The 24078-nt window shown below is 41.9% G+C and overlaps 1 protein-coding gene across 2 annotated transcripts in view; it reads left to right on the top strand.

Moving 5' to 3' along the window:
* Bili (FERM domain-containing protein 8 Bili) overlaps positions 1-24072 on the top strand; it is a 41055-nt gene extending 16983 nt beyond the window's left edge. For both annotated transcript variants that reach the window (XM_053775598.2, XM_053775597.2), the window contains exons 3-13: positions 498-548; positions 6727-7070; positions 7944-8132; positions 9341-9515; positions 9697-9858; positions 10947-11135; positions 19574-19703; positions 19874-20032; positions 22215-22329; positions 22652-22753; positions 23200-24072. In XM_053775598.2, the coding sequence (XP_053631573.1) occupies positions 498-548; positions 6727-7070; positions 7944-8132; positions 9341-9515; positions 9697-9858; positions 10947-11135; positions 19574-19703; positions 19874-20032; positions 22215-22329; positions 22652-22753; positions 23200-23243 (1660 nt within the window). In that variant the 3' untranslated portion in view covers positions 23244-24072. The remainder of the gene's footprint in view (positions 1-497; positions 549-6726; positions 7071-7943; positions 8133-9340; positions 9516-9696; positions 9859-10946; positions 11136-19573; positions 19704-19873; positions 20033-22214; positions 22330-22651; positions 22754-23199) is intronic.
* The last annotated feature ends 6 nt before the right edge of the window (positions 24073-24078 follow it).

Here is a 24078-nt window from a genome sequence, read left to right as displayed (position 1 = left end):
ATTTTGTCTTATAATTGTTTTATGTTAACGTGAAAAAATATGCACTAGATGTATGTGCTTGCGACACCCGTATTATGATATTCCGTTTTGTGTTCATGCACGAAGTTATCATCCTTCAGGGAAGTTGTTAGTTGTTGATGTTCTTATATACATCAATATGGGTCTCCATTTGTGTTAGTTTCATTTATTAAAACGAAGAAAATGTGACGTAGGTATTGCTTAGTCACGATATTGCAATAGATTAATTAATTGCCGAGTTATTCCTATAATTCCGTTCAATATGGGGTATTAGACCAACCAATAGACCATGAAAAATAATTTATTAACTGATCACAAGGCATTCAAGGACGCAATAAAAATTTCCTTCCCATGCAATTTTTTAAGCGTTATTTAAGGAATCTCTGCGTTAATTGGTTCCACCCTGAAAGTGTCGTGATCATTTAATAACAAAAGTAACACTTAAGATAGCTTTACTAAAGCATCTTTACCTTACACAGACGTCCTCGAGGGGAGACCGATGCCTTCCCACGATCTGCCACCATCTCTAGGTAGGTACTCTATATATGTGTGTGTGTCTCTTCCAAGAAGGTACCTTGATGCAGCTGAAAGGCTTTTGAGTATTTAAATTGTAGCTTGAATCAAACCTGATTACCTCCAGTATACTGTATACTTACCTAGTTGTGGTCGCAGGGGTCGATTCGCAGCTCCTGGCCCCGTGTATGTGTGTGTGTGTGTGTGATTTTATATCTGTAGCTACCACAACAGAGTACTGGTGATACCTCTTTTAGTGTTTAATCAATCATATATTTTTTAATATCCCAGTGATTGTAAAATGTACCACATCTCCTATAACTCATGCCATTTATCCACTGCTCTCCCTCTAAGGTAGGTTCATTAATACCAGACAAGGGTTCTTGAGCCAAGGAATTGAACCTAGTTTGATAGCTAGCCTACTCAGCTCACACACAGAGGTCTGGGGTTCAATTCCCCGGTACGTCAGGAAATATTAGGGAGTGTTTCCTCAAGACACCTACTGTCCATGTTAATCTGTTAATAAAATAGGTACCTGGGTGTTAGTCGACTGGTGTGGGTCGCATCCTGGGACAAAAATTGACCTAATTTGCCCGAAATACTCAGGATAACAAGGGTCTTTCTGTATACTAGTATGTCAGTGATGTCAGCTAGGACTGTATACCTTGTACATGAACTGGTAGAAATAAAGATATTATTATTATTATTATTATTATTATTATTATTATTATTTTATTATTTTAGTATTCAAGAGGTTGCTAGTAGAATTACAGTAAATCAACCATTCAAATCATTATGAAGCTGTGTGTAGTCTGCAATAAATCAAACAAACGGGCTTCCACATGGATAAATTGTCATTTTTGTGGAAATTGGTGTCACGCCCCTTGTGCAGATATCCAAGAACTAGCTACAAGCAGTATTAAAACAGGGAAGTGTTTTTGGGTATGCCCAAAGGAGATAAATCTGTGGACTAAAATCACAAGGGTATTAAAAGAGGATAACATCAAAGCTGCTTTCATAGACAACCTGGAAGCTTTCTACAACAGATGGGAACATAAAAAGTCTGGGCTGAATGGTACTGCCCTTGATACTGGCCATGTAGTCAGAAACTGTAAGGCTGGAGGTGATGTCCTGGTAGTCAGTAAATGTGGGGCTGATAGTGCTGTCCTGGGAGACAGTAATGGTGAAGCTGGAGGTGCTGTCCTGGGAGACAGTAATGGTGAAGCTGGAGGTGCTGTCCTGGGAGACAGTAATGGTGAAGCTGGAGGTGCTGTCCTGGGAGACAGTAATGGTGAAGCTGGAGATGCTGTCCTGGGAGACAGTAATGGTGAAGTTGGAGATGCTGTCCTGGGAGACAGTAATGGTGAAGCTGGAGGTGCTGTCCTGGGAGACAGTAATGGTGAAGCTGGAGATTTTGTCCAGGTAGTCGGGAATTATACACAGGAAGGAATGCATATAAATGACCTCATAGGGGACAGGAGCCGTAGTGGGGAAACAAGTGTAGTCAAAGATAAGATAAAACCAATATTGCAAACAAGAAATACAACAGGAAATAGCAAACAAGAGGACTCCACCAGCAATAGTGAGGATATATTACCAAAAACAACTGGTGGGAGCTCCATTGTTGGTGCTAGGGAAGATAGGAATAAGACAGGTAAACATGCACCAACAGGGAATACAGTCACAGAAACCCAAGGCAAACGGAAACCAAGCCTGTGCACATACTATGCACTTGGTATCTGCAGACATGGGAAATCTGGAAAAACAGATGGGACGTGCAACTATGACCACCCTAGAAAATGCCGTGCCCATATGACAACAGGAAAATGCAAACTCCCTTCCTGTAAGCTTTTTCACCCTGAAATGTGTACCTCTTCAGTACAGGAAAGACTGTGCTATAACTTAAATTGCCAGGCACACCATCTAAATGGGCCAAAAAGATACAAAACATCCAGGCCATGGGAAAACCTGGGTAGCCACAGCCACTCAAGAGGGAGAGGTTTTTTAGTGCCAGGAAGGAAAAAAAACTGGCAGGAAATGGCAGAAATTGTACACCAAATCCAGTCATTCCTGGAGTGGAACCACAGTCGATGGCCTCCACTCCAAACCAACAGATACAGATACTAATGCCGGAAAAAAAAATCCCCCCCAGTACCAACAATACCACCAGTCCGATGACATTCTTCTTTGGAAATATACAGGGTCTAAAACCAGCAACAAACAACAAAATACCTTTCATCCGTGGACTGCTTGCAGAGGCAAAGGCAATGTTTGCGGCTTTCACTGAGACCCACATAAAGGATCACTTAGACAACGAAATATGGATCCCAGGTTACAACCTATACAGATGTGACAGAGTGAACAGGCAAAAGGGAGGGGGGGGTTGGCCTGTACATTGCAGAGTCACTTGTTTGCACAGAACTGCTTAATGCCTCAAATGATGTAGTGGAAGTTTTAGCAGTAAAGGTCGAGAACCAAAACCTAGTCATTGTGGCAGTCTACAAGCCTCCGGATGCAACATCCCAGCAATTCCAGGAACAGCTGTTAAAAACTGACCACTGTCTGGAAAATCTTCCAGCTCCTGCACCCAACATCTTGCTCCTGGGGGATTTCAACTTAAGGCACCTAAAATGGAGGAATATAGCAAATAATATTGTTGCAGTAATAACACCAGGAGGCAGCTCTGATGAAAACTCACACTCACACGAGCTTTTAAATCTCTGCACAAAATTCAATTTAAACCAGCAAATAATAGAGCCTACTAGAATGGAGAATACACTAGACCTCATCTTCACTAACAATGATGATCTGATAAGAAATGTCACCATATCAAAAACAATATACTCAGATCACAACATAATTGAGGTTCAGACATGTATGCGTGGAGCCCCAGACCGACATAATGAGACTAGTCACGAGGGAGCATTCACCAAATTCAACTTCAATAACAAAAACATAAAGTGGGACCAAGTAAACCAAGTCCTAACCGATATAAGCTGGGAAGATATACTAAGCAACACAGACCCCAACTTATGCCTAGAACAGATTAACTTTGTGGCACTCGATATATGCACAAGACTTATTCCTCTAAGAAAAAGGAGGAGTAGATGTAAAATAGAAAGAGACAGGCGCTCTCTTTACAGGCGACGGAAAAGAATAACAGAGCGGCTAAAAGAGGTCAATCTATCTGAAATGCGTAGGGAGACACTGGTCAGAGAAATAGCAAACATCGAACTTAAGCTAAAGGAATCTTATAGGAGTCAGGAATCGCGGGAAGAACTAAAAGCCATAAATGAAATCGAAAGAAACCCAAAGTATTTCTTCTCCTATGCCAAATCAAAGTCGAGAACAACGTCCAGTATTGGGCCCTTACTTAAACAAGATGGGTCCTACACAGATAACAGCAAGGAAATGAGTGAGCTACTCAGCCAAATGACTTCGAACAGGCGATAAATGACATGCCCATGCATTCTGCCCCAGGGCCAGACTCATGGAACTCCGTGTTCATCAAGAACTGCAAAAAGCCCCTATCACGAGCCTTTACCATCCTATGGAGAGGGAGCATGGACACGGGGGTTGTCCCACAGTTACTAAAAACAACAGACATAGCCCCACTCCACAAAGGGGGCAGTAAAGCAACAGCAAAGAACTACAGACCGATAGCACTAACATCCCATATCATAAAAATCTTTGAAAGAGTCCTAAGAAGCAAGATCACCACCCATCTAGAAACCCATCAGTTACACAACCCAGGGCAACATGGGTTTAGAACAGGTCGCTCCTGTCTGTCTCAACTATTGAATCACTACGACAAGGTCCTAGATGCACTAGAAGACAAAAAGAATGCAGATGTAATATATACAGACTTTGCAAAAGCCTTCGACAAGTGTGACCATGGCGTAATAGCGCACAAAATGCGTGCTAAAGGAATAACGGGAAAAGTCGGTCGATGGATCTATAATTTCCTCACTAACAGAACACAGAGAGTAGTAGTCAACAGAGTAAAGTCCGAGGCAGGCACGGTGAAAAGCTCTGTTCCTCAAGGCACAGTACTCGCTCCCATCTTGTTCCTCATCCTCATATCTGACATAGACAAGGATGTCAGCCACAGCACCGTGTCTTCCTTTGCAGATGACACCCGAATCTGCATGACAGTGTCTTCCATTGCAGACACTGCAAGGCTCCAGGCGGACATCAACCAAATCTTTCAGTGGGCTGCAGAAAACAATATGAAGTTCAACGATGAGAAATTTCAATTACTCAGATATGGTAAACACGAGGAAATTAAATCTTCATCAGAGTACAAAACAAATTCTGGCCACAAAATAGAGCGAAACACCAACGTCAAAGACCTGGGAGTGATCATGTCGGAGGATCTCACTTTCAAGGACCATAACATTGTATCGATCGCATCTGCTAGAAAAATGACAGGATGGATAATGAGAACCTTCAAAACGAGGGATGCCAAGCCCATAATGACACTCTTCAGGTCACTTGTTCTATCTAGGCTGGAATATTGCTGCACACTAACAGCACCTTTCAAGGCAGGTGAAATTGCTGACCTAGAAAATGTACAGAGAACCTTCACGGCGCGCATAACGGAGATAAAACACCTCAATAATACTGGGAGCGCTTGAGGTTCCTGAACCTGTATTCACTGGAACGCAGGCGGGAGAGATACATGATTATATACACCTGGAAAATCCTAGAGGGACTAGTACCGAACTTGCACACGAAAATCACTCACTACGAAAGCAAAAGACTTGGCAGACGATGCAACATCCCCCCAATGAAAAGCAGGGGTGTCACTAGCACGTTAAGAGACCATACAATAAGTGTCAGGGGCCCGAGACTGTTCAACTGCCTCCCAGCATACATAAGGGGGATTACCAACAGACCCCTGGCAGTCTTCAAGCTGGCACTGGACAAGCACCTAAAGTCGGTTCCTGATCAGCCGGGCTGTGGCTCGTACGTTGGTTTGCGCGCAGCCAGCAGTAACAGCCTGGTTGATCAGGCTCTGATCCACCAGGAGGCCTGGTCACAGACCGGGCCGCGGGGGCGTTGACCCCCGGAACTCTCTCCAGGTAAACTCCAGGTAATTATCCTCTTAATGGGGTTGAACCTGATTGCTTCCCATTTCCCAGGCGCTGTATTACCTCTACAGATTTAGTGCTTTCCCGTAAATATAATACAATTAATCTACCATTCTGTGAAGGAAAACTTAGTATTCTTTCGCTATTTTTTGTCTTAGTTTACAAATGTAGCTTCTTGTTCTCCCTGTTGATGGTGCTAAGAGTTAGCTACTGGGTTAAGCCCTGGTACTGCCTTCCACTCATAACCTTCCTCTCACCAACCTGCTCTTCCACTATCCCCACTTCCCTGGTCACCTTCAAGGGTCTTACCTATACTCTCTTGATCTTGATGCTAAGAAATATTCTATACCAATTTGCTTATTATTCTTTTATAACCTGTTATAAGAATATGACAGAAACGTTATTCCTTGTGATGGAATATAATTTTGTCTTAACTTTGGACCTGGCAGCTTGTAAAGGAACGCTCTCTCATTTCCCACCCTATGTGCGAGTAGGATCAGATCGCTAAGTGTTGTGAGTATTGTCTATATAGCTCTAATGTCTTCCCAGGTTCTTAATAATAATATCTTTATTTTACTACAAGTACATGTACAGGGTATACAGTCCTAGCTGATAACAATGACGTACTACTATACAGAAAGTCCCTTGTTATGCTCCGCATTTCGAGCAAATTAGGTCAGTGTCCCACACCAGTCGACTAACACCCAGGTACCCATTTTACTGATTTTACTGATGGGGAACGTAGACAACAGGTGGAAAGAAACACGTCCAATGTTTCTACTCTGGCTGGGAATCGAACCCAGACCTTCGCCGTATGAAGAGAGAGCGTTAACCACCAGGCCACCAGAGCCCCTATCTTCTATCCTCTAATGTCGTCAGGTTCAGTTTCTTTCTTAGTCTCGTTGCGAACATCTGCAGTTTCTTCAGTTCATTTGATGCGCTTCATCAAATGCGGGTTTCATGCTGGTGCCGCATACTCAGTTTTTTTCAGGTCCATTCGTAGCTTTTCTTTGTCCTCATCAGTTTTTATTCTCTGTATCTCCTGGTATGTCATTGACGTCTGTGTTTGTGCGACTTTCTTAACTTTATCCGTCATCTACAGAGAGTTCCTACGAGAGAGAGCGGCAGCAGACTTCCTTCGTGGGGACTACAAAGGCAGCGCTGACCACCTGGACAAAGCGGCGGGTTTCTACCCCGGCATCCCACCTCCCGCCTTCGATGTTCCTCCACTCACCCTGGAGCCTGAGACCCGCAGGCCTTCCACCCACATGATGGTCACTCCCCCACACACCACCACAGCCCCTACTAACCTGCCCACCCATACTATGCCCGCCACCACCACCACCACAAACGTCACCCACCCCTCAGTGCCTCAACCCACCCTCCACACAGACGACTTCGACAAGACCAATAATAAGAACGACCATGAGAGAAAAACTAATAAAGGTGAGTAAAGGAGAGAGAGAGAGAGAGAGAATGGGGAAAACGATGATAAGTTGCGTTTGTTCTGAAAAAAGACCCATTGTGACTTCTGTTATCCTGTTTTTTGTTCTACAGCTGGGTCCCAGGATGAGCATGGGGCGCACAATAAACTAGCCGTTCAGGCGACACAACTAGGAACTAAACTCTTAGAATTCCGATGCCATTAAGATACATAACTTCCACTAGGAACCAGTGATAATAGTGCTATATTTAGAATAATCACGGAAGTGAAACTGGAAAGAAGAGGATAGAGGAATAATAAACCAGAATGTAGGCGAGACCATGGAAGGATGAGATTTCCTAAATGTGGAGCTCACTGGAATAGGGGTTCAGGACTTGAGGATGCTCAAACAATGCTAAGACCTGACATCTTCACACAATGTGTTGGTCTTTCCTGGCACTCACTCCAACTGTGATTCTTCGTTTTGCCCTCAGCCACACCTTCAATACTTGTACCTCTTTTCCTCTACCGTCTGCCTCGCCCTTGGTGTGCAGCGATGAATGATCCACAAGTGTTTTGGAGTGTGAGCAAGGTAACATTTATGAAGGAATTCGGGGAAACCGGTTAGCCGGACTTGAGTCCTGGAGGTGAGAAGTACAGTGCCTGCGCTCTGAAGGAGGGGCGGAGATGTGTTGCAGTTTTTGAACTGTATTGTAGGTTTGCCTCAGGCAACACAATGATGGACTGAATGATAATGAAAGTGTTTCTTCTTTTTCGGGTCACCCTGCCTCGGTGGGAAACGGCCAATGTATTAATAAAATAAAATAAAATATTAATAATAAAAATCTAGTAATTAATAATAATGCTAGAATGTGCTTGGCTTGACATGATGGCAGGTCGAGGTTGTGGCGGGGTGGAGGTGTGTGTGTTCCTACACTCACGCATGGCAGTCAGGTTAAGACTGGAAGACGGCGCCCGCATCACTGCCCAGGAGCTGCAGACCATGGTTATCGAGGAGGAGGATGTGGCTCTCCCGAAGCAAGCCATGGAAGTCTTCGCTATATGGATGGTCTCCCCTGTACTAGGTGAGAGATGAGGAGGGTAGAGTGCGAAGGAAGGGGGAGGAGAGAATGAAGAAACAAAGATTGAAAGTTGGAGATAATATTTAATTTATTTATATGCAAAATTCACATGCATTAGCCGGTTATAATGGAATATTTATTTTTGTCATGTCCACCTTAGTAGCGACACCCAACACTTTTGCATTATCCAGTTATTAATACCGCTCACCCTCTTAGAATTAGACAATTATATTTTTTATTTGTTTTTATTTTATGAATTAAATTATAAAGAGATTTCGTTCGGATTTTTAACCCCGGAGGGTTAGCCACCCAGGATAACCCAAGAAAGTCAGTGCGTCATCGAGGACTGTCTAACTTATTTCCATTGGGGTCCTCAATCTTGTCCCCCAGGATGCGACCCACACCAGTCGACTAACACCCAGGTACCTATTTGCTGCTAGGTGAACAGGACAACAGGTGTAAGGAAACGTGTCGAAATGTTTCCACCCGCCGGGAATCGAACCCGGGCCCTCCGTGTGTGAAGCGGGAGCTTTAGCCACCAGGCCACTTGTATTGTACTGTTAAGTTCCTAGTTATATCCTGTATTAGCCCCCCAAAAATAAAAATTAAACTGTAAATTTTAAGTACATCATAGTTTAAGTTTACTGGTAATCTTATGTGCCTTCAAATTATTGTATGTTTTATTCAGTAATTTTGAAATAAATTTGTATTTATATTTGTTTTTTTTTGTGCAACAATTGTATTTTCTGTGTTTACACTAAATTTATTTGCATTTTTACTAAGTCATTTCATAAATTAGACACATGTGCAACTCTTGGGTATCTTTATTGAGGAAACGTTTCGCCATACAGTGGTCAGTCCATCAATCTTGAATATTCTATTCAAGATTGATGGACTGACCATATCGACTCAAGGCTGAGAGACTGATTACCTCATTCTCCTCCTGTTCTTCAAGATTCTCCTTTGTATGGACTGATGAAGCCACTGTGTGGCGAAACGTTTCCTCAATAAAGATACCCAAGAGTTGCACATGTGTCTAATTTATCAACGTGTCGGTTCTCTGAACCATTGATCTATAAGTCATTTCAATTATTTCGTCCTTATCCCTCGCATTATCTATTTTAATTAAACTCAAACCTTGACGGATTATCGTCGCCAGTTCGTAAGTTAATCTTCCATGAATCCACATTGACCCTTATCGTTGATGACAGAGATCCAGTTGAAGCCCTACCAGCGAGCACTTGAGGTGAGGCGTCAGTGGGGAGAGCTGCTGAAGCGCTTCGCACAGATCCCCATCAGGCCGCAGGACGCCCGGTACGCCCACGAGCCCAAGATGGTGTTGAGGAGGAACGTCTTCTTCAGCAAGAGAGATGAGGTCAAGATCAGGTGAGGCTATCGATTTAGTGGCGAGAAAGAAGTTTTTTTGTGTGACGGAAACATCATGACAAATAGAAGTGCAGCCCATCCATGTTTACTTTTCTGCATTCTTTCTTTACTCGTCCAGGTACTCCTCCTGCTCCTATGTGCACATATTCCAACATAATAACCAGTTCATGTCTCTTACCAGGGACGCCAAGATCCTCGAGCTTCTGTATGAGGAGGCTCAGTGGAACATGAGATCGGCGCGCTATCCCTGTGAGCTCTCTGACTACGAAATGTTGGCGGGCATCCAGAGTAGACTGGAGCTGGGACCCTACGACCACACTACCCACACCCCATCCTTCTTCAGGTGAGAACACCCACTCATACTACTCACACACCCCTCCTTCAAAACACCCTCTCACACCTTCCTCCTGCCCTCTTCAAGTGAAAACACCCACTCACTGCTCTCTCACCCCACCTGAAGGAGGGGTGTGTGAGCACTGATCATACCCTCTCAGTTTTTCTTTGGAAAACAGTACCTGCAAAAGACTTAATTTCCCGACACTTGCATAGTAATTTCATTGAGTAGGTAGCTGGATAAGTGATAAAAATTACGTAGACAATTTAATTGATAGTCAATCTTATTTACATTGATTCTGGCCTGTGTAGGTCCGAAATTGTCATTTTTTTTTTATTGAAGAAATTGGTTAAACTAAAATACTGGTTTTGATTAGACAATTTGTGAATTTCTCATCCAATTGGCTTCAGATCTTCAATCCGATAATTTGATAATGCAGTTTTAGAGCGGCTTCAGACTTAGTTTATGATGAGATACTGATCTACAGTATGTGAGATAACTACAGAATGCCTCTGTCTTTCTTTCTTGGAAAGTTTGAATGTGTGTTGGACTTTCTTTGTCCTAATTTGTCAATATTTATTAAAAAAATGGGATATTAGTTTTCATGTGATAACCTGCGGATAATTCTCTCCTTATACTTCAAATCTTCGATGCTAATATTTAACTACATTAAAAGCTATGCCTTTTGCGGGCACTGAGGGTCAGGGGACCGAGGTTATGCAAGATTCATTATCTTTCTCGGATCGCACAGCGACCGAAATACATCTAGTTGATATATAAAATCTTAAGATTTTACAGTATCCACTACTGCATCAACTTGACAGTTAAATCTAGGGTGAGATTATAATCTATCATTATGGGAATGACCGTAATAACCAAAAGATATAACTATCAGATCTCAGTGGGTATCACATACCCTCTGAGGTCTGACAAAGACCCACTGTAACCCCGGAATCCTTTTTTTTTGATGCCGCTGAAAGGATGTGCTACCGCTGAGTAATAATCTGATCTAATAGATATCTATGAGTTTCTCTTTCACGTCTCCGACTTTCATCACATATAATTAAACCAGGCGATTTATTATCCTTTCCCTACAGACGTCGGCTACTAGATTACCTGCCGGAACACGCATGTAGACTCAAGTTCAGCGACCTGGTCAGCTTCAGTAGTAAGTCGACGCCGGAGATCCGTATTATCGAGCAGTTTCGTTCCATCCCCAGCAACGTGACTGCCCGGAAGCTGGTCAGAAAATACCTCGAGTTCTCCTGGTCCCTCCCTTATTATGGGTATGTCTTGAAGCAGGCAGAGCTAGCAAGTTCTGCTCCTTCCCATAAATTACAAGATGCTACTGTTAGACTAATGCTGGTCTAGAAGTATATTTGGCAGTTAGATTTGTTTGAATATTTCAGTCATGTAAAATATGGTATGAGCATAGGATTGATCAAATACTGGAACACTGTATCCTATTTAAAGAGCCCAGAGGAAGGATGAGAGAGTTTAGGGTTTGCATTGTGGTGACCTGTTCTGGAAGGACTGAGAAGTTAAAGGGAATATTATGAAGGAATACCGAGATCTTACGTATTGTGCGTTGGTCTTGGAAAGAAGAATAGAGGAATACACAACACGCATGATAATAATGTATCATAAAAATAGTAGGTTGGTAAACAGCAACCATCCAGGGAGGTACTACCGTCCTACCAAATGAATGTAAAATGAAAACCTGTAATTGTTTTACATAATGGTAGGATTACTGGTGTCTTTTCTTATAAGCACGCACCTCTTCAAGGGGGGGGGGGGGTCCTTGGCGCGGTGAAGAGGCTCTTGATCTGTGGAATTAAACCTTTTGATCTCCTTCCTCAGACCGAACCTAATTTCCCCCCAATCCTCCCTTCCCTGTCCCCTCTTTTTCCTTTCCTACTCTCCCCATCCCTCCCCAATCCCCTTCCTGTTTTCAGCCTTTGGGATTCTTCCCACAGGCACTCTAGTTCCTAGGTAGGGGGAAGGGTACCGTGGTCCATCCAATTCCGTTGGGAGCAGTGCTAGCCAAGCTCAAGTTCTTTCTCTCCTTACAATTATAGATGCTATTCCTGTACACAAATAACCCGCACATAGAAGAGAGGAGCTTACGACGACGTTTCGGTCAGACTTGGACCATTTACAAAGTGTGACTTTGTAAATGGTCCAGGTTGGACCGAAACGTCGTCGTAAGCTCCTCTCTTCTATGTGCGGGTTATTTGTGTATTGTTCCAGTCACGGCATTGTGTCTTTTTGTTATTTATGCTATTCATGTAACTACTAAAAAACATCATTCTCTCAATTTTTGTAGTGGTACTATCATTCTACCTCATCCATTGTCCAACAGAATTTCCAGACATGTGGTGATGACATTCTGGAATAACTTGAGCTCCAAGACCTCCCAATCCTCAAAGCAGACACTTATATCCTCCCTGCCCACAGGCGGAGACGATACCCTTGCAATGTAGCTCGCTTAACTTTTGACTCTTGTTAGCTTCCGTCCTCGGTTTACATTGCGGGACACCATTTACAAGTTCGAAAGGTGATCCCTACCACTGGCAGCTCGTCCATAGGAGCTGCAGAGCTGCGGTATCCCCAGATGCTCACTGCCAGACGTATGACTTCATCAACCTTACGTTAAAATAATTTGCAAATGACAAATATATTAGAGGAAAAAATCTGTTGTATGTTGTTCTCAGGTGCTATTCTCAGGTGCTAAAGTTAATAAGTTCACTATTTTGCCATTATACTCCAAAGCTCATTTATTTGATTACCACTTTATTGTTCACCACAACTTATATTAGTCCCTTTTATATTATAATTTTATATTATAATTCTAACTTTAAAGAATTACCTTTAAAGTACTACCTACTATCATATTCCCAAGCTCCATTATTTGATCATCACTTTATTTGATCACCACAAATTATTTTAGTCCCTTTTATATTGTCTCCTTTATTTTAGCTTTAAAAAACTACCTTAGCTCATTATTTTTTACATTTGTTAAATAATTCAGGTGCTATTATTTTTAGCTTTAGAATATTTACTTTATTTTTTACTTAATTCTAACTATAGATCCACTACAAATCTTATGATTACAAGCATTGATCCTGATACCAACCTCTTATTTAATGACTTAAATGATTCAAACAGTTACTGTAATTACTACACAGCAGAACAATCAAAGGCACTTCTCAGAGCCAACAACAACATAACTATCTTTAACTACAATATCAGATCTTTAAGCAAGCATTATGATGACCTCCTAGCATTACTAAATTCCTTGCATGCCAATATGTCCATTATTACACTAACTGAAACCTGGCTAAAGCCTGATACTACAGATGTCTATGCCATTCCTGGTTACACAGCCATACACAACTGTAGGCCAGACCAACAAGGGGGTGGCACAGCTATGTACTACTCAGACCAACTAGAATGTATCACTAATACTTGCACAAGGGATGAACATGGGGAATATATAATAGCTAAATTCAAATCCAAATACCTACAAAAACCTCTCACAGTGATAAACATCTACAGAATTCCACAATCAAACATTAGCCAATTTAGTCAAAACCTAGGAAGTATGATAACTGATGCACGCATGAACAAAGATCACTTACTACTCTCAGGTGACTTCAATATAAATCTCCTGCAAGACCAGGACCCACACGTTACTGAATTCACAAACACAATGAGTAACTGCATGTTGCTACCAACAGTAACAAAACCTACAAGAGTTACAGAGACTAGTGTTTCCCTACTTGACCACATCTGGACCAACACCATATCCCCTTTAAAATCAGGCATAATTACAGATAATACCACAGACCACTACCCTACTTTCCTCATAACAACTCTTGGTAAAATACCCCAAGACACTACTAAAGTCACCTTCAGACTTCACAATGAGGCAGCCATTAATAACTTCACAACAGCAGTAACAAACATTGACTGGCACACTGAGCTAGAAATCTATACAGATATTGACGAATGTTTTAATAATTTTCTAAAAAAGACCCAATACCTTTATAACAAGCACTGCCCTAAAAAACTAAACAGATGACAGCTAAGAGACTGAACAGTCCCTGGCTAACACCCAGCATTCTCAAATCCATAAATACAAAACACCGATATGAAAAACAGTACAGAATGGGTCACATAACCAGAGACCAAACAAAACGTTACTCGTCAATCCTAACCAGCCTGATAAGAAGGGCAAAAAAATTGTATTATGAGAACAGATTATCCAACTTACGAGGTGATATAAAAAAGACCTGGAAGACCCTATCAGAAATTCTGGGAACAAAAAAGATATCACGACATAGCGAAATAAAATTAGCAAAATCAGATGAACCCCAACTCCCACCAACAGAAACAGCAAACAGACTCAATGATTTCTTCTCCACTATAGGTCAAAACCTTGCCAATAATATCCCAAGCTCAGATACCCCACCAAATGACTACCTCACTGGCAACTACCCGAACACACTGTTCCTAGCTCCGACTAACCCATACGAAGTCTCCCTTATTATCAACGCACTGAAAAACAAGGCAGGACATTTAAATACCTTACCACCCTTTATATACAAAAAAGCGTCACAAGTACTATCACCAATCATTGCAACACTCTTTAACAAATCCATTGAATCCTCCACCTTCCCTACAGTTCTCAAAATAGCAAGGGTCACCCCGATCCATAAAGGAGGAGACCAAACAGAGTTGAATAACTATAGGCCAATATCCAATTTACACCCTCTCTCAAAAATCTTCGAAAAATTAATTCATAAACGAATCCACTCCTACCTCATCTCCCATAACATTCTCAACCCCTGCCAATTTGGATTCAGGCCTAATAAAAATACTAATGATGCTATTATACACATGCTAGAACATATATACACTGCAATAGAGAAAAAAGAAGTCCCACTGGGGATCTTCATTGACTTACGTAAAGCTTTTGATACAGTTGACCATGACTTGCTCCACGTAAAATTGTCACACTATGGTATTAGAGGGCACTCCCTCAACTACCTCAAGTCTTACCTCAGCAACAGAAGCCAATATGTGTACGCACATGGGGCAAGCTCTTCCGCACAACCAATTACAGTTGGTGTCCCACAGGGAAGTGTCCTTGGCCCTCTTCTCTTTCTCCTATACATAAATGACCTACCAAATGCTTCGCAATTACTCAAACCCACACTATTTGCAGATGACACCACATACGTCTTCTCTCACCCGAGCCCAGTCACGCTAGCCAATACTGTAAACACCGAATTACAGAAAATATCTACCTGGATGAGGACTAACAAACTTACACTAAACATTGACAAAACCTACTTCATTCAGTTTGGTAGCAGAGCTACAGATGTACCTCTTAACATAACGATAAACGGATCACCTATCACAAAGCTAACAGAGGGAAAATTCTTAGGAATCCACCTCGATAATAGAATCAAATTTCATACACATATACAACAAATTTCTAAGAAAATTTCCAAGACTGTAGGCATACTATCGAAGATACGATACTATGTTCCACAGTCAGGCCTCCTGGCCCTTTATCACTCTCTTATTTACCCCTATCTCACCTATGGAATTTGTGCATGGGGCTCAACAACAACTAACCATCTCAGACCACTAATTACCCAACAAAAGGCTGCAGTTAGAATGATAACAAATTCTCACTACAGGCAGCACACTCCACCAATATTCAAAACACTCAACCTACTCACCATACAAAACATCCATACTTATTATTGCACCTATTACATACATAGAACACTTAACTCTGATATTAACCCTCCCCTCAAACATCTCCTTGCCAACCTCAACAGAACACATGACCATAATACAAGGCACAGATCACTCTTTGATGTTCCTCGTGTCCATCTCACGCTATGCAAAAACTCAATGCACATAAAAGGCCCTAAAATCTGGAATTCATTACCTGTAAATATAAAAGAAACACTACCTGTTTATAAATTCAAGTCTCTTCTCAAAGTTCACTTACTCACTCAAAACCAAATAAATACTGAATAACTGAACCATATAAATTGTATATCCTAAATGTTACTCACAATTACATCACACAAATGTTAAACCTAACTTTGTAATATTTTTAAATACACTACCTAACAGAATACTCCATTCTACTGAATGAACAGCAATGCATGCAACCATAGGACCTGTCTTTGTAATACTCATTTGTATTTTATAGTTATCTGTTTACAATAATGTCTTATCACTGATTTCATCATTGCTTAGTTAATCTTAAGTTAATTTTAAGCCAGCCCGTAATGCTATGCATATAAGTGGCTTTGGCATGCTGCTCTTACCAGTATTTTTTGTACCTCTGTTTGTATGCTAAAATTTCTAAATAAATAAATAAATAAATGTATTTATAAGCGAATTTTGTTGTTGTTGCTGAAACGAGATAAAAATTATTAAAAACAGAATGAAGTTTGATGCAGTACGATAATATAGGTATTACTGGCGCTACGAGCCTCCACTAATCCCTACACCACAACAGTGTAGAAATTACTTGCGTTTTGGTCGTCCAGCAAAATATTGCAGGTCCATGGCCGAATGCCCAGTCTGTCATGCCGACGACCATACCAATACGTCTTGTAGTCTATCTCCCTCTTCCCTTAATTGTCATGAGGCTCACCCATCTTACTCTCGCCATTGCCAAGTTTACTTAAATGAGCGAGAAATCAGTTGTCTCAAGGAGGCAGAATCTTTCGTTATGCTATGGCAGTCTCTTATCTATGCCTCCAGGGGAGACTTCCTCGTATTTCTTATTCTCGAGTTACTAAACAGCTCCCCACCTCTGGGGTCCCAACTTCCACAGCCTCCTCTGTGGTCACCCCTTCCACAGTCACCTCTGTCTCTAATTTTTTTTCTGTCCTGGACTCAGAGGTCCCTACCTCGACACCTCATTCTGTTCTCACCTCTACCTCTTCTCACTCACAAGTTTCTGTGTCTACAAGACCTCATGCAACAACTCCTCCTCCCCATTGCCCCTCTACTTCTCCAAAGTCCAAAAAATCCCAATTGTTAAAATCTCCTTTGACCCCTACTTCCCTTCTTCTACATTTTTCCTTTCCAGTATCTGTACCTGGTTCTTCACCTCTAACCGACTCTGTTACAAGTGTGGAGGTTCATCCTCCTCCTCGTATAGTACCTTCCTCCTCTGTCCCCTCCCAAATTTCTTCCTCTTCTGCCCCCTCTCAGGTAGCTTCCTCTCCTGTTCCCTCCCAAGCTTCTTCCCTAGTTCCCTCTACCCTTTCGTCCCCCGCCCCCTACATTTTTACATTCCATCGTCGCCCCGATCCTTACTCACCCTCCTCCGTCCATCTCCAATATCATCCCATGTACAACGTCCTTGTCCTCTGAAACACTTGAAGCTATCTCCGTATATATTGAGGAGACTAGACCATTGATGGACACCAATCCACCTCCTGTTCCTCCTCTTCACTCTTCTCCGTCTGCACAACTCCCTTCTTCACGGTGTCCCAATCCTCTGCTGCTTGTGCATTTTCCGCTGCCTCCACATGTGGACTTTTCTAACCCTTCTAGTCCATAGATACCTCTACCTTCAGATTTCTTGTATCTTTCTCTTCGCAAATCATGGCTTATTTACAGAGGAATATCCGTGGCCTCAGAGGTAAGCAGGGTGAGCTTCAGGTGTTGCTCTCCCAGTTTTTCATGCCATTGCAATGTTCACCAATGGTTCCAAGTCTTCTGACGTGTCGGATTCGCAGCGGCGTTTCTGGACAGCGTTGTGCGAGGGCATTTATTATCCTTGGCTAGCATCTTTACAGCTGAATTTTATGCCATTCTCGTAGCACTTATGCATCACCATTCTTGTAGCACTTATGTGTCACCATTTGTGGTCGTTTCAGACTCCCTTAGTGCTTTACAGGCTATAAGAAAATTTGGTATACCTCATCCCCTGGTTCTTCGTATCCAACTTTGGTTATGCTGTATCTCTAGCAAGCACAATAGATATTGCTTTTTATTGGGTCCCCGGTCATATTGACGTACTGGGCAATGAACTGGCAGACACTCTGTGCGGTCAGCAGTACATGACCTCCCAGTTTCATATAGAGGTGTTCCATTCACAAACTATTTTGCTGCAATTGCTACCCACCTTCGCACCTGTTGGCAACAACATTGGTCTGATCTGCTACATAACAAATTGCATTCTGATTGAAGTGTGCAAGTGGAAGATGGGTATTAATAAAGGGAATATTAATAAGGTCTTGAGGATATCTGTCCAAGAGAGACCCCGCAATAATGGATTCAAATTAGACAAGTTTAGATTTAGAAAGGATATAGGAAAGTATTGGTTTGGAAATAGGGTAGTTGATGAGTGGAACAGTCTGCCTAGTAGGGTTATTGAGGCTAAGACCTTGGGTAGTTTCAAATTTAGGTTGGATAAATACATAAGTGAGAGGGGTTGGATTTGAGTGGGATTTGCACATGAGTTAATAGAATTATCAAAGCTTGTTCCTTGGGTAGAATTGAAAACTGAGTTGGGCAAATATTCTGTTAGTGGGAGGGATTGTGAAAGACCTGCCTAGTATGGGCTAACAGGCCTGCTGCAGTGCTCCTCCTTTCTTATATTCTTATGTTCTTATGTCTGGCCGTCTTCTTGTCATCAGTGTCGAAGTTGGGAGACTACTCTCTCCCATCTTCGCATCAGCCACACTCCTCTTACTCATGGGTATCTCATGGAGAGGTGCCCTGTTACACTCTGTGAGAATTGTCAGGTTCCAGTTTCTGTTAGCCACATTCTGTTGGACTGCCCACTCTATCGACAAGCACGCAGAATTTACCTCCAACATCGTCACTGCTCTACTGCCCTTACTCTACCTTCCCTACTTGCTGATGGACCCTCCTTTAACTTAACACAGACTCTCTCGTTGACTTTTTGACAGCAACTGATTTACTGCACAAACTCTGATGATGATGCCTCTAGCACTCCTCACAGTCCTTTCTACCTCAATCTCTTGCTACCCTCTACCCCTGCCCTATCCACTGCTCCGCTGTACTCCATGACCTAATAATAATCCCTCTCCCTCTTGCTATCCAGTACCCCTGTATCCTTCCCTGCCCTGCTGCGCTGTATGACCCTTATAGGTTCAGCACTTCTTTTTTTGATTATAATAATAATAATATAAGCACGCAAGATGGCAGATATATTCTGCTACTTCTACTTACACTTAGTTCGTAATGAACACGTATGTACATGTTTTATGACTTGACGTGTTGTTGGAGTGTGATTAGGGTAACATTTATGAAGGGAAACTGGTTAGCCGAACTTGAGTCCTGGAGGTGGAGTGTACAGTGCCTGCATTCTGATGGAGGGACATCTGAGCTGTAATGTTGCCACGCCTCTGGCAAGATAGTGTTAGAGTGAATGATAATGGAAGTGTTTCTTCATTTTTTGGGTCAACCTACCTAGGTGGGAGACGGCCATTGTTAAAACAAATCAAGACACCTTGGCTACAACAATTCACTACTAGCCCATAAATTGGAAATTAAAACTAGATGGCATTTCAGTTCGTCCTCTGCTATCATCGTCACTAGCGACATGCTAATGGTCCAGGACGGATCCGAACGTGGGCCAGTTATAATTTTCAATTTTGCGAGGTGAAAATATTAAATCTATATTTGTGCTGGTTCTACTTGTGGGCAGGAGTGCGTTCTTCCATGGTCAGATAGAGCAGCCGACGCGGGGGGTGAGTTCGTGGCTACCCCGGCCAGACATTCCAGTACTTGTCACCATCAATGCCACCGGCGTCACCGTTATAGATCCCAACAAGTCGGTGGGTCCAAGTGTTCCGTCTGATTATACACGTGTTTTAAGTTCAAGTTTCCCATAAAGTGAAAATAATTCATATTATACCTTTAGCATTTGCCTATCTATTCATTTCATGTTTCTGTAATTTTCATTTTAATATAGACTTGTGCTTTCACGTGATATAATGTGGGCCAGACTGTGTTGGTGAGCCTGAGGTACGACGAGCTCTCGTGGGACTTCGCCAGACCCAGCAACGAGCGCAGTGCCACTTGCCTTCCCTGCCTCTTCCTACAGTTCGCCGTCGTTGAGAATGGCAGAAGATACTCCAAACTCCTACAGATCTTCTCAAAACAGGTGGGAAATATATTAAAGAATTTTTTTTTTCAAAAACTACATCTTCCTCAAATTAACACAGCAGAAAGTGAAAGGAGAGATTATGGGAGTTTTCTCGGGATTTTGAACCAGGTGGGAGAAACTTGTGTAAGATGTAGCAAGAAAGATCATGCCTAGAAATTTTAGCAGTAGTAATACATGTTTAAAAAGACGGAAGTCTACAAGGTATGATAAAATGCGTAACGAGAGCAATGTACTGGATTATATTAGTGGATAACAAGTTGAGGAGTAGATTGTTGGTGGTATGGTGTTTAGAGCAGCTACTAAAATATCCTAATAATTATTTAGTGGTAGCCTGAATAAGAAGGCGGAACATAGGGAAGCTGGTGTCAGCAAGTAAAGTGAAAAGTTAGTATATTAAATAAGAGATGGTTAGTGAAGAACCATGAACAATCGTTGAAAGAAAGACTGGCTTGAGTAAGAGAGTGGTGAGTGTGTTGTAAGAGTCTTTAATGTTTTTACAAGACAACACACTACTCCTGTCTGTCATAACCATCATTGCAACACTATATCACTGACCCTGTAACTTGATCTTAAAGTAAGAGGCTATATAAAGCCTTGTTGACATGAAGATATTACTTCTAAGTAGGTAGTTTGGCACTTAATCAATATTGGCTTTTTGAGATTGAATTTAACATTACTAATAACTCTATTTTTTGTATGTGCGCTAATTGATTGTTTCTTATATATTTAAGCATGTACTAATGCTAGGTCATAAAAGAACAGTGAAATACTGATAAATTATTACTATATATTCGCGGGAAAGTGCTAAACCTGTAGAGGTTGGATATAGGAGGCAATCTGATTTGATCATAGGAAGAGGATGGTAGCTCCATTTCCTTGAACCAAGAGTCCTTTATCTACATCAAGGCAACTGTATTGAACGGAAAAATATGGTAAAGACGATGAGGTGGGCAACTGGGCACTAACTGTCGATGTAATAGAACCAGTAGGCGTCTCATTTATAAATCATAAACAATGGAAACTGCACTGAGTCACAACAAATGAACTTCTTAGACAAATGTTAGTATGTGCAGTAGAGGTTTGTAGTGGCAGGTGTACAAGGGTGGAATGAATAACTGAAAGGGGTGGTAAGGGAGAGAGTTTGCGTGTGGGTGTAAAAATACCATAGAATGCAGAATACATGAATATGACAAGAGAGGTTAGGAGAGTAATGAAGAATGCGAAAGTAAATATAAATATTGAGTGATGCATTATCAAAAAATTACTGAAAATAACATAGGCGACCAGTCGATTATCATTTTATTTACAGTGTAAAAGAAATGAAAAAATCTAGGGAGTATGTGCTTCAATTATTATCATTGATTTTATTTGCTAAATTTATTTCAAAATTCATTAGGCTAACGTTGCCCAAGGAAAACGCAAAGAGTTAACCCCTTATAAAGAAATCCTTCCAACATGTACGACTGTTGGGAGGAAACAAATAGTCTTGTATGTGCAGTTTCTTATCAGTTTTTTTCCTGCAACTGAAACCAACAATTATATAGTAGTCTTAGAAAATTAACTGAGACTGTTTTTCATTTGATATATGGTTATGTCAACTGTGTTAGTGTTGAAGATTGAGACACTTATACAGCATATGGGAATCTTTATTCAGGAAACGTTTCGCCACACAGTGGCTTCATCAGTCCAATACAAAGAGTTATTGGACTGATGAAGCCACTGTGTGGCGAAACGTTTCCTGAATAAAGATTCCCATATGCTGTATAAGTGTCTCAATCTTCAACTTGTCGGTTTTTCAAACCATTCATCACAACTGTGTTAGTGTTCTTTATTTGTAATAATTCTAATAACGTAGCCTATCTTAGGACTCGTTCATTGTTGCATCCGATAATTGAAACAAAAGGTTTTTAGCTTGTCAAACAAACAAAAAAAAAAAAGAGAAAAACCACAGCTTCTCTCTAACATATGAATGTGTCTAAACAAAATCATGTTGTAAGAAGGATACTCTGTTTCGAAAGAATCCATATAGTATAAATTAAATTAAATATAAATTAAATTAACCAGGAAACAGAAGACTGCTTATGTTACAACCTCTGCTGCTGTTATTACCATGTCTATCAACACTGTTTTAACTACTGCCACCATCATTATTAATTTTTAATGGTGTGGTTGTCTGCAGGCTATTATGATGGATGCACTCATAAGTACCTTTGTAGAGGAGCTTAAGAGGAGGGCGGCCCAGTACCCAGACGACCTGGAGGGACATATGCTGGACCACGGCACTGAAATTGATGGTTAGTGTTAAAGTTTTTTGCGATTCTTGCTCTTTAGGTACTTGTATTTGCTTTCGGTCTTTTCTTGTTCTGCCTCCATTATCTACTTTATTTTTTATTTTCTTCCTTCTGTTATTTCTTTTCTCCTCTCTGTTGTTCGGTTATGGTCTTCTATTAGTATATTATCTTGTTTCTCTAAAGTATCCACACTATTGTTTTCTAAATTTTGTTGTGATTTGACAGTGGTCCAGGACGGACCGAAACATCGTCGTAAGTTCATCTCCCAAGTACCGGCTATTTGTGAATTGTTCCAGTCGGGTACTGTCATCTTTTATTCCCACAGACGTGCTGGTGCCGCTGTCGACGGTGTCGCGGAAGGAGGTGCCTGAGTCAGTTCTCTGTAACAAGCTCCATAGACTCTCCCTCGCCACCTTCACCGAGGATGGTAAGTCTACCACCTGTTCTACCATCACGCCTTGTACAACTATTCACATCAGCACCTATCCACCATATCTTTACGTCCATTCATTGCACTGTTTACATTCACTATATCTTTGCATACCAGTTGATCATTACGCACAAATTTCGCCAGTCATACAACCACTCGTCCTATCTGACGGACGTCTGCTTTACTAGTTGTACCAGTTGTACTTCTTGTTATGGATTTGTGTTGATGATACACCAGTTGTGGATGCCTTGATGCTGGTGAAGGGCTCTTGACCCAAGGGTGTGGAATTACCCTCCTCCATCGAATCAAACCTCATTACTTCCAATTCCTTGGGAGCTGTATACAAAACCTTATACATTCAGCTCTTACCCCTGAATATAGTAGGTCACCCCTCAGTAACGTGGTCACCCTACACTCACTAACAAGCTGCGTGTGTTGCACAGGTCGCTGCGTGGGCACCATGGGGTCGTGGCAGTTTAGCAGATGAGGGGATGCCATCGACTACGTGTGACCAGACACCCGTACCATCACGCCCACGTTGCACACCTCAGACTCAGTCACTTGGAGTACGCCCGCACCGGAGTCCATGCCTTTACTCCATGCCTGACCACCAGAGCCACGCCCACGCTGGAGTCCATGCCTCCAATTCTGACCAATAAAGCCACGCTCACGCTGGAGTTATGCCTCCAATCTTGACCAACAGAGCCACGCCCACGCCGGAGTTCATGCCTCCAATCCTGACCAACAGAGCCACGCAGGAGTCCATGACTTCAATCCTGACCAACAGAGCCACGCCCACGCAGGAGTCCATGACTCCAATCCTGACCAACAGAGCCACTCCCACGCAGGAGTCCATGACTCCAATCCAATCCTAACCAACAGAGCCTCGCTCCCGCTGAAATCCATACCTCTACTGTACTAACCAACAGAGCCACCCCCACAGTGGAGTGATGCCTCTACTGTACTACTAACCAATAGAGCCAACTCCCCCCCACACTACCTCTACCACTGACCACCAGAGCCGCTACCACACTGGAGTCATGCCTCTACATTACTACTGACCACCAGTGAGTAACCTTCACACAAACTGGCTTAGTCACCATTGTTTACATTGTGCTCTTAGTGAGAGCGTATTTCCAATATTTATCCCTTTCATAAGATAATATTGAAAGAAACTCCATTGCGTTCTAGTGACGATGGAAAGTTGATATTTTTCCGATTACAAATCGTGATGTTTCTGTTTTTAACAATGGGTGGCGAATTTACTAGCCAAATTATAATTGAGAGAATCCCTAAAACCTTAATCTGTTGGTAACCTCAGT

This window comes from Cherax quadricarinatus, chromosome 10 (assembly GCF_038502225.1).
Source record: "Cherax quadricarinatus isolate ZL_2023a chromosome 10, ASM3850222v1, whole genome shotgun sequence".
Classification (NCBI taxonomy): domain Eukaryota; kingdom Metazoa; phylum Arthropoda; class Malacostraca; order Decapoda; family Parastacidae; genus Cherax; species Cherax quadricarinatus.
This window is presented reverse-complemented; position numbering and strand designations above follow the sequence as displayed.